This window comes from Thalassophryne amazonica, chromosome 12, assembly GCF_902500255.1.
Source record: "Thalassophryne amazonica chromosome 12, fThaAma1.1, whole genome shotgun sequence".
Classification (NCBI taxonomy): Eukaryota; Metazoa; Chordata; class Actinopteri; order Batrachoidiformes; family Batrachoididae; genus Thalassophryne; species Thalassophryne amazonica.
In genome coordinates this window covers 32,186,164-32,206,634 of record NC_047114.1, presented here as the reverse complement: position 1 = coordinate 32,206,634, position 20,471 = coordinate 32,186,164, and the positions used below count along the sequence as shown (strand labels likewise).

General features: G+C 41.8%; 1 protein-coding gene across 1 annotated transcript in view; it reads right to left on the bottom strand.

Annotated features, from left to right (window-relative positions):
• The window catches only part of LOC117521198 (probable cation-transporting ATPase 13A3), a 94,566-nt gene that overhangs the window by 60,682 nt on the left and 13,413 nt on the right, over positions 1-20,471 (bottom strand). Inside the window, exons 4-5 of the mRNA XM_034182545.1 lie at positions 2,782-2,843; positions 1,835-2,003 (exon numbers count right to left, since the gene is read on the bottom strand). Of these exons, the coding sequence (XP_034038436.1) occupies positions 1,835-2,003; positions 2,782-2,843 (231 nt within the window). The remainder of the gene's footprint in view (positions 1-1,834; positions 2,004-2,781; positions 2,844-20,471) is intronic.

Genomic DNA, 20,471 nt, shown 5'->3' with positions numbered 1-20,471 from the left:
CTCCCCCAGGATCTGGGAGAAGCTCTTCCGGAGGTGGGAGTTGAAGACCTCGCTGACAGAGGGTTTCGCCAGTCATTCCCAGCAGACCCTCACGATACGTTTGGGCCTGATGTGTAAACTTGGTCCTGATATTTGTTTGTCATCATTTATCTTTTATTGCTGATTTGTGATCCTGAGCGTTCATCCTTATTGTTGACCTTGGATCCAGATCACTCAGTTTTGATTTTGATGACATTTGATGCAAATCACACATCTTTGATCCTGATTGTTTACCTCTGTAAGGCTCCTGGGTTGTGGGGTGGTTTTTTGTGTCCTGTCTGTCTCTTTTTCTATCTTTCTGCTTGGGTTTACTCTGTCCTGTTGTTTCTTGCCTTCTTTTCTTGGTTCTTGTTGGTGGGTGTTTAATTCTGCCTGGCCACGCCTCGGTTCTGGGAGTTTCTCACACTCCTGTTCTGAGTTGTAGTTAATCACATGGGTGCTTTATAAGCTGCACGGTTTGACCAAGTCCTTTGCCAGTTCGATGTGCCTTGTGCCTTCTTACCAGCTCAGTTTTTGTATTCCTGCCTTACGTTTTGTGCCTCATCGGATTTTGACCACTACCTGCTTGTATCTCAACCACGCACTTTGCCTGATGTTTTTGATCCTGTTGCTTTGTTTGGACTGCCTATCTGTGTACCGACCCCTGCCTGTTCCTCCAGTTAACACTGTTTCAACTCTGAGCTGTACTCCCGCGTTTTGCATTTGCGTCCAACTCCTCGAGCCTGTCAACCTCTGCTTCTGATCACTCATCTTTGATTCTGACCCGATTGTTGAGGTTTGATCCTGATCACTGAGTGGTGATCTTTTAACCATGTAAAGGTTATTTACATTTTCATAGTCATGTTCTGTCTGTCTTGCTTTGGTCCCGTAATCAAGACCAAATAATTTAGGATCAAGGAGTTAGATCTTGACCTTTGATACTGATGACTGAACTAAGTACCAATACTGATTGCAGGTTCTAAAAAATCAGGTTCAAGGTTCAACAATTAAGATTTGATCACAGGCATGAAGATCAAATATACACTGTAGTTGACAAAAGGCAGGGTCTTCCCTTTGTCAGAATCAAAAGAGTGAGGATCAAAGGCTGTATATGAATGAAAGAAATTGGGATTACGGTGTGGATCCTGCTGAAATAATCAACAATACTGAATACTGACAACATGCACCCATTTTTTATACCCATTTACTGCAATTAAAGGTCAGGGGCTGGAGCTTAACCCAGACGTCATATGGCATGATCTGGGGTACACCCTGGACAGGGCATACTGATAACATGCTACAATATAATCAGGATCAAATATCAAGTCTCAAACATCAAAGACAGTGTCAGTATCAAAAGAATCCAAATCAAAGAGTTAAAGTCAAAGATCCAGGATGGGAGGCACGGTTCAGCCCTTAATCAGGATCAAAGGGCCAGAATCATCAAAGGCAGAATCAGGTTCAACCAAATTTGGATGAAACATCAAAGACAAGCTTGATTTGCACCATACTCAATCATATCTTACTTAATTAATCTACGTCCCCACCAAATTTCACTGAAACATCTTTTTAATACATCCTGTTGACACGCAGCAACAAAAGCATAACAGCCTCAGGGTAGCTAATTACACTAGAACAGGTGTGACAGCCAGCATGTGGACTTTAGCTTTTTTCCTAAAAGGCACAGTCCCTGCTTTCATTGACATGGTACCCAACGTCAATTACTTTAGCCAAGAACAGCATGTTCTGCTGAGACAGCTGGTGTAGTCCTGCACAATTCATGCACTGAGCCTGTGACTAAACATGGCGTCCTTACCCAGCCTGTGGCACTGAACATCTTCAGGTCCAAAGGGTCTCCAGAGAGCTCGCCCTCTATCCTCGTCAGTGAGTGGCAAGTAGCCATGCAGGCTGTGATCGCTGAGTTAACCAGACTCTCTTTATCCACCTCCGCTTCTGGAGGACAAAAACTGTAAAGGAGCAGAAGGCTATGAGTCCAGAAATGTTCCGTGAAGAATAAACTGCCTGTAAGATCCTCAGACATAAATAACTACAGGAAGGTGTTAATGAAGGTCACAGTGTATATAGAACTACAAAAACTGGTACGTACAGACGCATAGCACCTTGTCACAACAAATATAAGAACAATGTGCTGTACATAACACTCACCCACAAACACAAAAACAATCCAGATAATACCATCTTCCTTGATTCTCCGTGTACTGTACCTCTGTGCATCTCTGTGAGCGTCTGTGCCACAGAGACACTCAGAAACTCATTATAAAACATTGTTTTAATCAGCAGTGAATGAGCTTTCAGAAAAATGGACTCATCTGTACCTCTTTGTTTGGCTGTAGCATGCACATGTTACTGCAGACACACACATTTTACAGAGGACATGCCCTCCTTCCTCTTTGACAAAAACACCATGGTTCAGCACCAAGGACAGCTCCAGTGGCAATAAAGATGAGTCTTACAATTTCATGCCACATACACACAACAATCTCACACCAGTGTTGCCACCATTGTGCACATGTCCATCAGTGCCATTTGCAAAAGTCTTTTTTTTTTCCCACAACGGGTTTGACACCTCAGTAGGGTGAATTGATTGCTGGCTAAGGTTGCTTTCCGTAGCCGTCTCGGCCTTAAAGGAATAAAAAAGCTCCATCTCCTCAATGTCTGAGGAATTTTTGGCTACAAACTTTGACCACCATTCAACAATATTTTCCACAATCAATAACCTAGTGTTCTTCATCATGAACCTACCTGCCGTTGTCTGTTCTCTGTATACCCCACAGGTCCAAACCATCTTCAGTGAGAGTGCCAGTCTGGAAAGACAAAATCCATCAAATTGTCAACAGTGGTCCAACCAAGGGTTCAGACTGAGGGCTCTATCAACACAAAGCAGTACACACTGCACCACAAGTGTCTTTGCTAGTCATTTTCATGGCCAGCACCCATGAAGTTCAAATAGCAGGTGTACTTGTGCTCATCTCTGTGGCCATTGGTGAGTATGTCTTAAAATGAGGTGTGGTCAGGTGAAAATCTTGCGCATTGCTATTGTGAGGCATCAGCAACAGAAGACACCCCTGATCACACAAAAAAAGTCAGTTTGTTACTTTGCACTATTCAGGTATGGGTGGCATGGTGGCTTAGTGGTTAGCACTGTTGGGTCACAGCAAGAAGGTCATGGGATTGCATCGCACTTGTTCCTTTCTGTGAAGAGTTTGCATATTGCAACCGTCACTTCGTTACTGGACATTTGTTGTAAATATTTGTAAATGTTGTGGTCCTATGGGGTTTTATATAGAAAATACCAGCATGGGTTTAACATACACAATACCTTTAATAACAACACTTGCACTTTTGAATCACATGTACTTCATGTAATGTTTGCACATTATATTTAAATGGACATTTTTATTTCTAATTGCTGTATGGAGTGGTAGTTATTTGGCCACCTACCTCCTTTGCTTCCTGTGTTCAGCCAAAAGATTCCTCCTGACAGTACAATTCTGGAGCGGACCAAGTGATGAATTAGGGTAGCGATCAGAGCTGTATTGCTGGGGAATGAAATTTTTTTTATATAAATATAATTTTAAGTGTGTTATTTTGGATGGAGATGGCAGTCCATATAAAGTAATTAATATTACCATATTTTTGACTATAAGTTGCACTTTTTTACATGTTTTGGCCAGGGGTGCGACCTATACTCCAGAGCGACTTATAAATGAAAAATATATCGATAGATTCTCAATTAATTTACCGTAATAAAATAATTTTATGTGACAGAGTCGCACTATGTTTTAAAATGGCCACCGGAAACGGAAATGCAATGCATCATGGGCACTGTAGTATGGCGGCTACCCTATAGGTCACGCTGGTCGCGATAACCAATCAGAGAACAGAACATTTGACATGTATTCCTCACCTCACCCAGACAATGATTGTGAAACAGCGTGTGAAGCAGACGAACGCGGTGCTTGCTGTTCTTCCGGGAGGGCTAACAAAACAGCTTCAACCCTTGGATATCAGTGTGTGAGCAGAATGTTTAAGTTGACGCTGAGAGCTGCGTGGAAGCACTGGGTGAGCGACGGCGGAGGATTAGCGTCTACACTTGCAAGGAGCTGGCGTCGACACCACGGAGAGGTCATGAGCTGCGTAGGTAGGTGCTGCACGAACATCGGCAGCTGACAGCTGGTGTGTACTATGGTCCACAGCGGGTAATATGTTGGAAAAGAACAGTTCAGAGATAGTGCGGGTTATGGTTCAGCTCGCAATGTGGTCCGCAAAATACAAACATATCCGTGGGTAAAATGCAGCTCACGAGAGGGCGCTCAAGGCTTGTGTGACTGTTCCTGCAACTTCTGACTACCATAGAAAAATAAAAATTTCAACATTACTGATAACTTAACAAGACAACGGAGAAGGCCCGAAAAAATGCCACCAAAAAGAAAATCATACTCTGCAGATTACAAGTTACGACTAGTGAAATATGCATCCGAAAACGGTAGCCATCACAATATTATCATCTGAACTTTTCATGTTTAGTTAACATACCTGTATGTCCATGCGACTTACAGTCCAGTGCAACTTATTTATGGTTTATTTTTCTTTATAATGGATAAAGTGGCTGGTGTGACTTACAGTCCGGAAAATACGGTAATCTTTGTAAGTGATAAATTTGACATGTGAATTTGATGGTGGCTATATATATACAGTGAGGAAAATAAGTATTTGAACACCCTGCGATTTTGCAAGTTCTCCCACTTAGAAATCATGGAGGGGTCTGAAATTTTCATCTTAGGTGCATGTCCACTGTGAGAGATATAATGTAAAAAAAAAAAAAAAAAAAAAAAAAAAAAAAAAAAAAATCCAGAAATCACAATGTATGATTTTTTTAAATAATTTATTTTGATGTTACTGCTGCAAATAAGTATTTGAATACCTACCAACCAGAAAGAATTCTGGCTCACACAGACCTGTTAATTTTTCTTTAAGAAGCCCTCTTATTCTGCACTCTTTACCTGTATTAATTGCACCTGTTTGAACTTGTTACCTGTACAAAAGACACCTGTTCACACACTCAATCAATCACACTCCAATCTGTCGACCATAGCCAAGACCAAAGAGCTGTCTAAGGACACCAGGGACAAAAGTGTAGACCTCCACAAGGCTGGGATGGACTACAGGACAACAGGCAGGCAGCCTGGTAGAAGACAACTGTTTTGATTATTTATTAGAAAGTGGAAGAAACACAAGATGACTGTCACTCTCCCTCGGTCTGGGATTCCATGCAAGATCTCACTTTGGGGGGTAAGGATGAGTCTGAGAAAGCTCAGAACTACACAGGAGGACCTGGTCAATGAGCTGAAAAGAGCTGGGACCACAGTCACAAAGATTACATTAGTAACACATGATGCTGTCATGGTTTAAAATCCTGCAGGGCTGCAAGGTCCCCCTGCTCAAGCCAGCACATGTCCAGGCCCGTTTGAAGTTCACCAGTGACCATCTGGATGATCCAGAGGAGGCATGGGAGAAGGTCATGTGGTCAGATGAGACCAGAATAGAGCTTTTTGGAATCAACTCCACTTACCATGTTTAGAGGATGAGAACAACCCCAAGAAAACCATACCAACCGTGAAGCATGGGGGTGGAAACATCATACTCTGGGGGTGCTCTTCTGCAAAGGGGACAGGATGACTGCACCGTATTGAAGGGAGGATGGATGGGGTCATGTATTGCGAGATTTTGGCAAACAACCTCCTTCCCTCAGTAAGAGCATTGAAGATGGGTCATGGCTGGGTCTTCCAGCATGACAATGACCCCAAACAAACAGCCAGGGAAACTAAGGAGGGGCTCCGTAAGAAGCATTTCAAGGTCCTGGAGTGGCCTGGCCAGTCTCCAGACCTGAACTCAACAGAAAATCTTTGGAGGGAGCTGAAACTCCAAACCTGAAAGATTTGGAGAAGATCTGTATGGAGGAGTGGACCAAAATCCCTGCTGTTGTGTGTGCAAACCTGGTGAAAAACTACAGGAAACGTTTGACCTCTGTAATTGCAAACAAAGGCTACTGTACAAAAATTAACATTGATTTTCACAGGTGTTCAAATACTTATTTGCAGCAGTAATATACAAATAAATTATTAAAAAAATCATACATTGTGATTTCCGGAATTTTCTTTTTTAGATTATGTCTTTCACAGTGGACATGCACTTAAGATGAAAATTTCAGACCCCTCCATGATTTCTAAGTGGGAGAACATATATTATTAACTGAATAAATAATTTTTGGTTGAAACTTACCACATTTTTTGGTTCATTTATCACTGCAACCACCTTGCTGCTCAAAGGTCATCCCAACACATGTTCTTCCCATGTTCATGTGGGTGCTCAAACTTCCTCCCACTTCCAAAGACATGTGGGTTAAGTGAACTGGTGACTCTAAATAGACCTCAGGCATGTGTGAATGTGTTTGCCTGCCTATATGTGGCCCTGCGACAAATTAGCATTCTGTCCAGGGTGTACTCTACCTCATACCTCCTGAGTGATTAGATAAGCTCCAGCCTCCCCATGATCTTTGATTGAATAAGCAGGTATAGAAAATGAATGAATATTCAGATATATAGTGCACATTACTACAAACTGAAGTGAGAAAAAATGCAGAAAAATTTAATAAAAACAAAAAGTAATGTTAAAAAAAATACATAAATAACTGGTTTGTACTATATTTTTACATTCCCGGGGTTTGCGAGCAGGGAGCACCAAGAGGAGGCTGACAAAGGGACCGTCCAAAAGCAGGTCCATTCCATCACCAGACACTCTCTCATTTCTGTCATCTACTGAGACCAACATCTAAATAGCAATTCACCAGTTTCAAGTGCACAGAAACATTTAATAACAGATGAGAATCTGATTAGTGTGATTCCTGTTATTCCCAAAACACACCTACAGTTAAATAAGTGACTAAGCACAACCCCTTTGCAACTTCAGCCTTAATTTGCACTCAGATTAAGTACTGTGTAAATAACAAACTTAAGTTGGGCACACCCCAAATGCATTTGAGCTGTGCATGTTAGACTGTGTGCTAATCCTCAGTTACTCTAAAGCAGGGGTGGCCAAGTTCGGTCCTCGAGAGTCACCTTCCAGACACTCTTAGTTGTCTCCCTGTTCCAACACACCTGAATCCAATGAAAGTCTCATTAAAAGTCTGCTAACGAGTCTTTCATTGGATTCAGGTGTGTTGGAGCAGGGAGACAACTAAGAGTGTCAGGAAGGTGGCTCTCGAGGACCGAACTTGGTCACCCCTGCTCTAAAGACTATGGACACAGTGTAAAGTGGAAAAATAAATTAAAAAAAATAGAAGTGCATACATCTACATCTAAGTTGAACTCCAGCCCTTCAACCATGTGTCTGAATTCTCTTCCTTCATGACAGGCAGCGTGGTGGCCAAGCAGTTAGTGTGCTTTTTTCCAGAGCAGAAGTTTCTTGGTTCAAGACCACCTGTTCTCCATGTAATGTGGAGTTGTGTCAGGAACAACATCCGGCATAAAACATGTGCCAAATCAACATGAAGATCCATCTCTGATCTGCTGTGGTGACCCCTATTGTTAGAGGGGAGAACCTGAAGGAACTTTCTTCCATAATAAATTAAAAATATACCTGATCACAGCTGTGACATTCATGTCTCTGGGAGCATTGGCAATAATACCAGAACCTCACTAGCAAAAGCCTATGGTTACAGGTTAGCGGTATTTGGCGTCTTCAGGGTCCTGGTGCTTCCCATATGGTAACCAGTTGCCCAAGCTGAAGACACAATGACTTTGGGACTCTGTCTTCTTGGGTACCACTGGAAAGTCTTTGTGTCAAACAAACAGTTAAGAAGACCAACATCAGCTATGACACTGTGGCTATGTGGCGCTTTTCTCTAGGCATAAACTAGAACGCAGGTGCCTCAGTGTTGAGAACCCCAGCAGCTGGAGGAGGCCAAGGGGACACCCACAGATCAGCTGCATGCAGCAGACAGATGTTCCTTTGGGGAAGAGGGGATGGGTCAGTGGCAGGCACAGCTAACTAAAAACTTAGTTTCAATAACATCTAATCAGCTAACTGAAAAGTTATCTTTTATAAAGCTAAATCACCACAAAATTGATCAGAAGCTACAGCTAACTGATAACTTCCGGTATTATTTCCAGTACACTTGCAACAACTTCTGTCTTTGTGTGTCCTGCCCACTGCTGGTAGCTCCTGTTTACTACATATTTTGCAGTTGAGCAGAGCTAAGCTCAGCTCTACACACACAAAACAAGCCATTATTCCTAAACAGGATACAACCATGCCACCGTGAGGCTGAGGTCTTGGAAAATAAAGCAGTTTTGACTTGTGTTTTTTTTTTTTTTCATTTAGAAAAATAATAAAAATTAATTCCATTAATGTCAATTCTGTCATTTGTACAAAGTTAAAATATAACATATCTTTTAATTTTAAATAATACACTAATTCTGAAGTTTTGTAACAAACACAGACAGATGCCATAGGGATTATGGGTAAATAAGCCTCCGCTAACACTGATTGGTTGACTCATTCATTCTATGTAAAAACCAACATGTTAATGTGACGTGACGTGTGCGTTGGTATTTACATATAATATGCTTTTGTAAAATATGCCATTTTATTCATATGTAAAAAAAGCCATTTGCAAAAGCCAAAAGTTGTGATTTTTCAACCTGGTATAACCGGGTCTAAATGCGTAGAACACTGCCATCTACTGGCACCCAGATACTCAGACCCTTACTCATAATCATTTGCGTACCAGTTTTTGTTTTTGTTTTTTTGCGTGCCAGAGAGTTGCTGCTGTTTAAATAATAGAATCCACGACAACAATTGTAAATGAACATTATACAACCAAAATGTACATTTTTATTTCTTTAGCTGGTGCAAGAGGCTGCAACAACTCTCAGTCGTGCAAAGGATTATAGAATATCTCAATAGTTACGGTGAATACTGGCATGAACACTACTAGCCAGTTGATGGCAGTAGAGACTGTGAAAACTTGCCAAAACAAACGTTCCAAATTATTCGTGTGGTACGTGTAATTTGCGTGGAGAAGTAACCTGAGCTTCTTCTGGCATTTTTACATAAACAAACATAATAACAATGTCTATAAACCCAGAGAATATATTCACTAGAGTTTTAGGCACAATATCAATCAATCAATCAATCAATTTTTTTATATAGCGCCAAATCACAACAAACAGTTGCCCCAAGGCGCTTTATATTGTAAGGCAAGGCCATACAGCAGAACCAGGCTCAGGGAGGGGCAGTCTTCTGCTGGGACTGGTTGGGGCTGAGGAAGAGAACCAGGAAAAAGACATGCTGTGGAGGGGAGCAGAGATCGATCACTAATGATTAAAATGCAGAGTGGTGCATACAGAGCAAAAAGAGAAAGAAACAGTGCATCATGGGAACCCCCCAGCAGTCTACGTCTATAGCAGCATAACTAAGGGATGGTTCAGGGTCACCTGATCCAGCCCTAACTATAAGCTTTAGCAAAAAGGAAAGTTTTAAGCCTAATCTTAAAAGTAGAGAGGGGTGTCTGTCTCCCTGATCTGAATTGGGAGCTGGTTCCACAGGAGAGGAGCCTGAAAGCTGAAGGCTCTGCCTCCCATTCTACTCTTACAAACCCTAGGAACTACAAGTAAGCCTGCAGTCTGAGCGCGAAGCGCTCTATTGGGGTGATATGGTACTACGAGGTCCCTAAGATAAGATGGGACCTGATTATTCAAAACCTTATAAGTAAGAAGAAGAATTTTAAATTCTATTCTAGAATTAACAGGAAGCCAATGAAGAGAGGCCAATATGGGTGAGATATGCTCTCTCCTTCTAGTCCCCGTCAGTACTCTAGCTGCAGCATTTTGAATTAACTGAAGGCTTTTTAGGGAACTTTTAGGACAACCTGATAATAATGAATTACAATAGTCCAGCCTAGAGGAAATAAATGCATGAATTAGTTTTTCAGCATCACTCTGAGACAAGACCTTTCTGATTTTAGAGATATTGCGTAAATGCAAAAAAGCAGTCCTACATATTTGTTTAATATGCGCTTTGAATGACATATCCTGATCAAAAATGACTCCAAGATTTCTCACAGTATTACTAGAGGTCAGGGTAATGCCATCCAGAGTAAGGATCTGGTTAGACACCATGTTTCTAAGATTTGTGGGGCCAAGTACAATAACTTCAGTTTTATCTGAGTTTAAAAGCAGGAAATTAGAGGTCATCCATGTCTTTATGTCTGTAAGACATTCCTGCAGTTTAGCTAATTGGTGTGTGTCCTCTGGCTTCATGGATAGATAAAGCTGGGTATCATCTGCGTAACAATGAAAATTTAAGCAATACCGTCTAATAATACTGCCTAAGGGAAGCATGTATAAAGTGAATAAAATTGGTCCTAGCACAGAACCTTGTGGAACTCCATAATTAACTTTAGTCTGTGAAGAAGATTCCCCATTTACATGAACAAATTGTAATCTATTAGACAAATATGATTCAAACCACCGCAGCGCAGTGCCTTTAATACCTATGGCATGCTCTAATCTCTGTAATAAAATTTTATGGTCAACAGTATCAAAAGCAGCACTGAGGTCTAACAGAACAAGCACAGAGATGAGTCCACTGTCCGAGGCCATAAGAAGATAATTTGTAACCTTCACTAATGCTGTTTCTGTACTATGATGACTTCTAAAACCTGACTGAAACTCTTCAAATAGACCATTCCTCTGCAGATGATCAGTTAGCTGTTTTACAACTACCCTTTCAAGAATTTTTGAGAGAAAAGGAAGGTTGGAGATTGGCCTGTAATTAGCTAAGATAGCTGGGTCAAGTGATGGCTTTTTAAGTAATGGTTTAATTACTGCCACCTTAAAAGCCTGTGGTACATAGCCAACTAACAAAGATAGATTGATCATATTTAAGATCGAAGCATTAAATAATGGTAGGGCTTCCTTGAGCAGCCTGGTAGGAATGGGGTCTAATAAACATGTTGATGGTTTGGATGAAGTAACTAATGAAAATAACTCAGACAGAACAATCGGAGAGAAAGAGTCTAACCAAATACCGGCATCACTGAAAGCAGCCAAAGATAACGATACTTCTTTGGGATGGTTATGAGTAATTTTTTCTCTAATAGTTAAAATTTTGTTAGCAAAGAAAGTCATGAAGTCATTACTAGTTAAAGTTAATGGAATACTCAGCTCAATAGAGCTCTGACTCTTTGTCACCTGGCTACAGTGCTGAAAAGAAACCTGGGGTTGTTCTTATTTTCTTCAATTAGTGATGAGTAGAAAGATGTCCTAGCTTTACGGAGGGCTTTTTTATAGAGCAACAGACTCTTTTTCCAGGCTAAGTGAAGATCTTCTAAATTAGTGAGACGCCATTTCCTCTCCAACTTACGGGTTATCTGCTTTAAGCTACGAGTTTGAGAGTTATACCATGGAGTCAGACACTTCTGATTTAAAGCTCTCTTTTTCAGAGGAGCTACAGCATCCAAAGCTGTCTTCAATGAGTAACGACCAGGTGGACGATAGATAATAACAAATAAAACTGTTTTTTGGGACTTCCAATTTGGATGGACAAGACTAAGAGTCAAGCTTTCAAATGAATTAAAGCTCTGTCTGGATTTTTGATTAATTAATAAGCTGGAATGGAAGATTGCTGCTAATCCTCCGCCTCAGCCCGTGCTACGAGCATTCTGACAGTTAGTGTGACTCGGGGGTGTTGACTCATTTACACTAACATATTCATCCTGCTGTAACCAGGTTTCTGTAAGGCAGAATAAATCAATATGTTGATCAATTATTATATCATTTACCAACAGGGACTTAGAAGAGAGAGACCTAATGTTTAATAGACCACATTTAACTGTTTTAGACTGTGGTGCAGTTGAAGGTGCTATATTATTTTTTCTTTTTGAATTTTTATGCTTAAATAGATTTTTGCTGGTTATTGGTAGTCTGGGAGCAGGCACCGTCTCTACGGGGATGGGGTAATGAGGGGATGGCAGGGGGAGAGAAGCTGCAGAGAGGTGTGTAAGACTACAACTCTGCTTCCTGGTCCCAACCCTGGATAGTCACGGTTTGGAGGATTTAAGAAAATTGGCCAGATTTCTAGAAATGAGAGCTGCTCCATCCAAAGTGGGATGGATGCCGTCTCTCCTAACAAGACCAGGTTTTCCCCAGAAGCTTTGCCAATTATCTATGAAGCCCACCTCATTTTTTGGACACCACTCAGACAGCCAGCAATTCAAGGAGAACATGCGGCTAAACATGTCACTCCCGGTCCGATTGGGGAGGGGCCCAGAGAAAACTACAGAGTCCGACTTTGTTTTTGCAAAGTTACACACCGATTCAATGTTAATTTTAGTGACCTCCGATTGGCGTAACCGGGTGTCATTACTGCTGACGTGAATTGCAATCTTACCAAATTTACGCTTAGCCTTAGCCAGCAGTTTCAAATTTCCTTCAATGTCGCCTGCTCTGGCCCCCGGAAGACAACTGTCTATGGTTGCTGGTGTCGCTGACTTCACATTTCTCAAAACAGAGTCGCCAATAACCCGAGTTTGTTCCTCGGCGGGTGTGTCGCCGAGTGGGGAAAAACGGTTAGAAATGTGAACGGGTTGGCGGTGTACACGGGGCTTCTGTTTAGAACTACGCTTCTTCCTCACAATCACCCAGTCGGCCTGCTTTCCCGGCTGCTCTGGATCTGCTGGAAGGGAACTAACGGCGGCTAAGCTACCTTGGTCCGCACCGACTACAGGGGCCTGACTAGCTGTAGGATTTTCCAAGGTGTGGAGCCGAGTCTCCAATTCACCCAGCCTGGCCTCCAAAGCTACGAATAAGCTACACTTATTACAAGTACCATTACTGCTAAAGGAGGCAGAGGAATAACTAAACATTTCACACCCAGAGCAGAAAAGTGCAGGAGAGACAGGAGAAGCCGCCATGCTAAATCGGCTAAGAGCTAGTAGCTGCGCTAAGCTAGCGGATTCCTAAAAACACACAAAGTGAATAATGTGTAAATAATTTAGAGGTGATTCAGCAGAGGGAGTGCTTTAGTTAAGGCAGGTAAAGATTACACTGTGAAACAAATGGTTATCTAGTTAACTAGATCAAGCTAACTGCGCAGATTAAACAGCTAACAGATACAGCAAAACACCGCTGTGCTCTGGAACAGGAAGTGATACAATACCGCAGTGAGAGCCAACCACCAGTAGGATGGTGTCAAAAAAATGGTGTCAATAGCATTGAGGCAAACACAACAGACTGAACAATTCCATAGTTATTCCAAATATAACTTGAAGAATTCACAATCTGGTGAAGTTGGGACTTTTGAAGGTTGGAGCAGAGATAGAAAAACACAGAGGAGAGGAGAGAGGAGGAGATGTGAGCGCCCTCGCCGAAAATGACATTCCTCCATTGGGTATCTGGTTTTACACTCCAGGAGACAGTGAGAAGCTTGAATATCCAGGATGGACTTGGAGTAGAGCCACTGCTTCTTTGCTTCAAAAGGAATCAGCTGAGATGGTTTGGGCATCTGGTGAGGATGCCCCATGGTTATCTCCCTATTGAGTAGAGGTGGGAGTAAGTCACTGTCAAGTCATTCTCAAGTCATCATTCTGCAAGTCCCAAGTCAGGTCTCAAGTCAGCTTGCAAACCATTGGTGGTCATTATGACTTGAGACTTGCTGATTCATCACTTGAGAATGACTTGATGGTGACTTACTCCCACCTGTGCTATTTAGGTCTTACAGGCACATAGCACCATGCTGCACCAGTATCACAGTAAATTTTGCTGAGTAAAATATAATATATATACTACATTCGGTCCCAGTCCAAATAGAGTAAAATACATTCTATTATAGAGTGAAATCAGCTCAACCGTCTTGTCAAATCAAGTTTTTCAACTCCAATAACAGTCATTCATTGTTGTGTGGGCCGCCAGAAGAGGAGGTACTGAGGGTGCCCTGCCTGAAGTGCGGGCTTCAGGCACGAGAGGGCGCTGCCGCCACGGACACAGCCGGGAGTGACAGCTGTTACTCATTATGTCCTGACAGCTGTCACTCATTCTTCATCATCCCACTCCATAAAACCCAGACGTCATCTCCACCTCATCGCCGAGATATCATACTTCTGTTAAAGATTTTATATATATATATATTTTTATCACTGTTAAACATTTGTTCCTTTGTCTTTGTTCTGATGAAATGTTATTGAGCTGTTTTGCACCTGTCTTAACGTAACCCTGAGAATGTACTTGTTATTATTACACTGACAGCACAACTTTGTTTTTGTAGCCACTAACGACTGGGAGTGAAGAGATGGAGGTTATTTTGACCTTATGCTGTACAAATGCTTACTGTTTTGAACAGGACACTCCAAGCTTTTGCAGAACAGATGATAAGTGCAAACAGAGGAGCCTGCGAGAACGGGATGTGCTGACCTTCAATTTTATGATTAAACAAAACGAACCGTTTCTCCACACAGCTGCAACCATTGGCATACGTGCCATGAGATGTTTTGTATTACGGGAAGAAACTTGTCTTGCGATGCTTCCCCCCACCCTTAGGACAAGTTTCACAATGTGGGTAGGGCTTTCTCCTAATAAAAAGAGTGAGCATGCGCAGCAGTCCTCAGTGCTTTCAGTGGTACTACGTGTACGGACTGTCTGCACTCCTCGCGAGCTAAATTTGACTTTCTGTCTCACTGGTGTTTCTTGACTCTGTTTGTCTTGTTAAAGGTTTTAAGAATGTTTGGAGGAGAAAATACCCAACATTGACTGGGGGCTACGTCCGGGATCTCAACAATACCGGAGGTGTCCGGCGGAGGTCGTCAAGTCCAGACGTAAATCCTTGGCCAAGGTCCGATCGATTGATCGTGTCTGCAATTGTCGACCGCCGTTGGCATCGTCTGGTTGACGAGATTTTCCCGAAGAAGACAGACAGGAGGTCGAGTCAGTGAGTAGAATTTCTTTGTAACAGTACTGAGTGAATGGTGATCAGATCACATAAACAGTTAAATTCCGCAAGCGATGATACAGAATCGTCTGTTAATGAAACACAGTTAAACTCTGTAAGGAGGTCGGACTCCTCTACGATGGCGAGGAACGCACGTAGTTAAATTCCGAAGGAGGGTGCGGACTCCTCTGTTTATATACGCGTACCGGTAGATCACATAAACAGTTAAACTCCGTAAAACGATGGCGTGGAATCGTCTGTTAATGTAAAGCAGTTAAACTCCGCGAGGAGGGCGGACTCCTCTACGGTTGCGAGGAACGCACGTAGTTAAATTCCGAAGGAGGGTACGGACTCCTCTGTTTTAATACGTAAAGGAAATACCGGGTAGAAATATGTGCACAGTGAAAAGGCAGTTAAATCTCGCAGGGACGGTGGAGTCCCCTAATGCAGGACATTAGTTAAATTCCACGGGAGGGCGAGCTCCCCTGGCCTAAGAATACGCGTACGGTTATTAAAAGTGTTTCTATGTATTTGTGTAAATAAAATAACTGTGTGAAAGTGTAATACTTTGGACAACGTAAGTGTCAACCGTGTGTGGAAGCAGAGGCAAGTGATTCCGCTTCCTACGGGGAGGTGAAAGGAATCAACCACACGACGGCAAATTAATTGTCACGTCCAAAGAAAGTGAAAACTTCAGATTTAGAACACCCTAGGTGTGCCCCCGTCTGAAGTCCAAATTATAACAAAGAATAATAATAAAAATAGGGGGAAAGACGTCTAAAAATAAGGAAAATTTATCAACTGACGACTGGAAATTTATGGAAGCAAAAAATCCAAAAGCAACAAAGAAATTGGAGACCTGGATAAATAAACATGACTTTGACGGACGACTGAACCTGACTAGTATTCAGAAGTTGAAGGAAAGGTTAGAAAAGGAACATAAAGGTGATGAGAAAAAAAAAAAAAAAAACAGCAAGTAGGGGGTGATTTAGTGGCAGTTTGGGAAGAGGAAGCACAGAACAGACAGAAAGGAGCAGAGAAAAGGAGACTAGAAAAAATGAGGAAAAAGAAAGGAGTATGGAAAGCAGAGGAAGATGTAATAGTACAACAAGAACCACAAGAACCTCAGAAACAGGCGGCAGGACCGTCTGGAAAATCATTATATCCTCAGGTAGAGGACGAACCACAGCATTATGACTTAGCAGTAAAACCAAAAATAAAAATAGGAAAACCACAAACTCGTAGTCATACAAAATTACCGTCTGCACCACCAATGAATGAGACACATGAAGATGAAGAACAATGTCGCCACCTGACCTGCATGTCACAATGTGGCACAAAGACACTCCAGGTCCTGATGGTGACTATGAAAACAAATTGAAAGACCTATGAAGCTGACAATGACAGATTTGATTCATGATGGCAACTCAACAGCCGTCATAACAGTGACAGGTGCCACTGAAGATGTTTTAAAATTGAGATTCACAGGTATGCCATTACATGTGTCACTTTGTAAACCATATTTGACAGAATGGCAAGATTTGGGACTGACAGTCATGACAGCCTTGTCAGCCACTGATTGGAGCAGAGTTGGACCACAAACGGAGTTCAGTCCATCAACTAAATTGTATAAAGTGCCAGTTAATGTCTCATTAGTGCTGACAGCCGGAACACATATTGATGTGTCCACTTCACAATCCTGAGTGTTTCAGTTGAGTCCTGAAGAAGATGATCTTCTCTCTTCAGTACTATCAGGATTGTGGACAACAGGTCCTTCAGACGTAGGACTGATAAAAAATGCACAACCTGTAGTTATAAGACCAAAAACAGAATACAGACCATGTGTAAGACAGTATCCATTGAAACCTGATGCAATTGAAGGAATCAGACCAGTAATAGAGGATTTGTTAACAGCAGGAGTTATAGTACCATGTCCAGATTCACCATGTAACACACCCATATTTCCTGTAAAAAAGGCTCCGCCCTCAGTAGGATGGAGAATGATACAGGATCTCCAAGCTGTAAATGCTGCTGTAGTAAAAAGAGCTCCATGTGTTCCAGATCCGCACACACTGTTAAACTCATTGAGATCAAATTCTAGTTGTTTTTCTGTAATAGATCTCAGTAATGCATTTTTCTCTGTACCAGTGGACCCAGATAGTCAATTCTGGTTTGCTTTTACTTTTAAAGGGCAACGATATACATTTACCAGATTACCGCAGGGTTATGCAGAAAGCCCAACTATTTATTCTCAAGTCATGTCAGCATGTTTAGCCAATTTCGTTCCACCGGCAGACAGCCAATTATTAGTGTATGTTGATGACATTTTGATTGCCTCTGACACACGAGAAAACTGCATAACTGACACAGTAGCATTATTGTGTTTCTTATTTGATAATGGCCACAAAGTGAGTAAAAGCAAAGTTCAGTTGTGTAGGGATAAAGTAAAATATTTAGGACATGAATTATCAGCCACAGGGCGCACGATCCTGTCTGACAGAAAGGAAGCGATTTTACATGCTCCGAAACCACAAACTAAAAAACAGATGATGTCATTTCTTGGACTGACAAATTACTGCAGGGCATGGATTCCTTGCTATGCAGAGTTGACTAGTCCACTTTCTGATTTGATGTACAAAGATGATATTTCAATGTCAACTGTGCTGGAATGGAACAAAGATGCTGAGGAAGCTTTTGTAAAAGTCAAACAAACATTAGTGTCATCCACAGTTTTGGCACTACCAGATTATAGTAAACCATTCATTCAAACAGTTGATTGTAAGAATAAGTTCATGACTAGTGTTTTGGTACAAGTGTATGGCTCAAAATTAAGGCCAGTTGCCTACTACTCATCTAAATTGGATGCAGTGGCAAGTGCTCTACCACCATGCGTACAAGCTGTTGTTGCAGCCTCTATGGCTGTTCAAAGTAGCAGTAATGTTGTTCTATTCCATCAGCTGACATTGAAAGTACCACATGCAGTTTCTGCACTTCTGTTGCAGACAAACATGAGCTTTTTGTCCCCAGCAAGACATCTTTCGTGCATGTCCTTGCTATTATCACAACCACACCTTACGGTAGAGCGATGTACAACATTGAATCCATCCACATTGATACCTTTACCTGAGGATGGTGAACCGCACAATTGTCTCGATGTAGCAACAGTTTGTATGAAGGCTCGCGCTGATCTACTGGATACGCCCATCCCACACAGTACAATTGTGTATGTGGATGGTTCCTCCACCAAAAATGCTTATGGACAAACACAATCTGGATATGCCGTTGTCACAAATTCAGAAGTATTGGATTCTACTTCATTGCCATCGTCATTCTCAGCACAAGCAGCTGAATTAGTTGCTTTAACTGCAGCTTGTCATTTGTTTTAAAGGAAAAGCTGTGACAATCTATACGGACAGCCAGTACGCTTTCAGCACAGTGTATGTGTTTGCAAAATTGTGGAAAGAGCGTGGAATGGTGACATCATCTGGAAAGCCGGTGACTCATGCCACTCTTTTAACAGCACTACTGAAAGCTGTGCAGTTACCACAGAACATTGCTATATGCAAATGTGCGGCTCACACCAAAGGCTCTGATATAGTTTCACAAGGAAATGATTTTGCTGACAGAGCAGCAAAGGAGGCAGCAGCAGCTTCTTCTATTTTTGTTGTACAGGAAACCACTCCAGATTTGCATTTAGGTCACACACTGCTTGCTGAGATGCAACAGCAGGCACCTGAGAAAGAAAAGCAGATGTGGTTAAACAAAGGAGCTACATATGCAAATGATTTGTACTTATGACCACAAAAGAAACCCATATTGCCAAAAAATATGTTTAAATGGGCGGCTATCATGAGCCATGGCGTGACGCATGTCTCATCAGGGGGTATGATGTCGCAATTACAATCTATTTTTTGTCTTTATGGGTTCGATGCATATGCAAAACAGCATTGTAGAGCATGCATGACATGTGCAAAACACAACTCACAGGGTAATTTGAGACCCCAAAGAGGCAAATTTCCAACACCACAATATCCCTTTCAAGTGATTCATATGGATTATATACAGCTGAGTAAACATGAAGGAAAAGAATTTTGTTTAGTCATAATTGATGCGTTCTCAAAATGGGTAGAATTGTTCCCCATAAAACATGCAGATGCACTTACAGTGGCTAAAGCATTGTGCAAAGACATCATTCCACGATTTGGAATACCAGAAACAGTCTATTCAGATAATGGAGCGCATTTTGTTAATACAATAGTGCAATACGTAGGAGAAGCGCTACAGATTAATCTCAAAAATCATTGTGCTTATCATCCACAAAGTGCCGGATTAGTGGAAAGGATGAATGGGACAGTAAAAAACAGACTTAGGAAGACAATGGAGGAAACAGGCAGACCATGGACACATTGTGTAGATTTGGTAAAAATGTATATAAACATAACTAGTACCATGGGGTTGACACCGTATGAAACATTGTTTGGCAGAAAATACCGATTGCCATATTATGGGCAAATTTGGGATGTACCTGAGGAAGCCAATTTGGCAGATTACATGAGGAAGATGTTAGAAAGACAACGAGGGAGAGTTTCAAACACTGATGATCCCATTTCTCCACAGGATGACCCTAAAGTGGTACCTGGAGACTGGGTGTTGATAAGAAGCATCAAGAGAAAACACTGGCATTCACCTAAGTGGGAAGGGCCCCATCAAGTACTACTCACAACACCCACAGCTTTGAAAATTGGGGAAAGAAGTACATGGATTCATTTAACTCACTGTAAGAAAGTCATTTCTGCAGACACAGACAAACAGTAAGAGCAGTAGGATAAGACTAGTAATAGTGTGTGAGCTTGGTGTTAAGATCCAGGTTAGACACGAAAGCTAGCAGAAGACATTAAGAAGCCACTGTTCTGAACATAGGTGTGCTGTAGTGTGTAGAAATGACGAAAGTAAAAAAACAAAAAGAACGAGGGTCCCTGGACCCCATGGACAGTCCTTATTATGTTACTTTTCTTTTTTTGGATTAGGCTTATTAGTGAAAGCCATAAGTGTCGGACACGACAATACAGGACACATCAACAAACTAAATAGGCCAAAAAGAGAGGACAAAGACCCCAATCCACTTATACCTGTAGGGCATCGATGTAGTAAACAAAGAGCATATCAATTTGGTGTACAGGCCTGCTTTCCCCGAAATGCTTCAGTAGTAATCAAAGTCCCTTTTACATCCTTGACACGGACACAGGATGATCAACAGGGATCATGGTATAGTGGCTATGATTGGTATATGACAAATGATCAACAGGATAAGAGATGGGAGACCTTGGTGGCAGATAGGTATGACAGATGGACGCCTAGATGGGCACAAACCGGGTGGGCTAAGTACCAAAGCCAATTCCTCAAAATGTATCAAACAGAGGATAGCTTGCTGATTGCAGTGGATACAA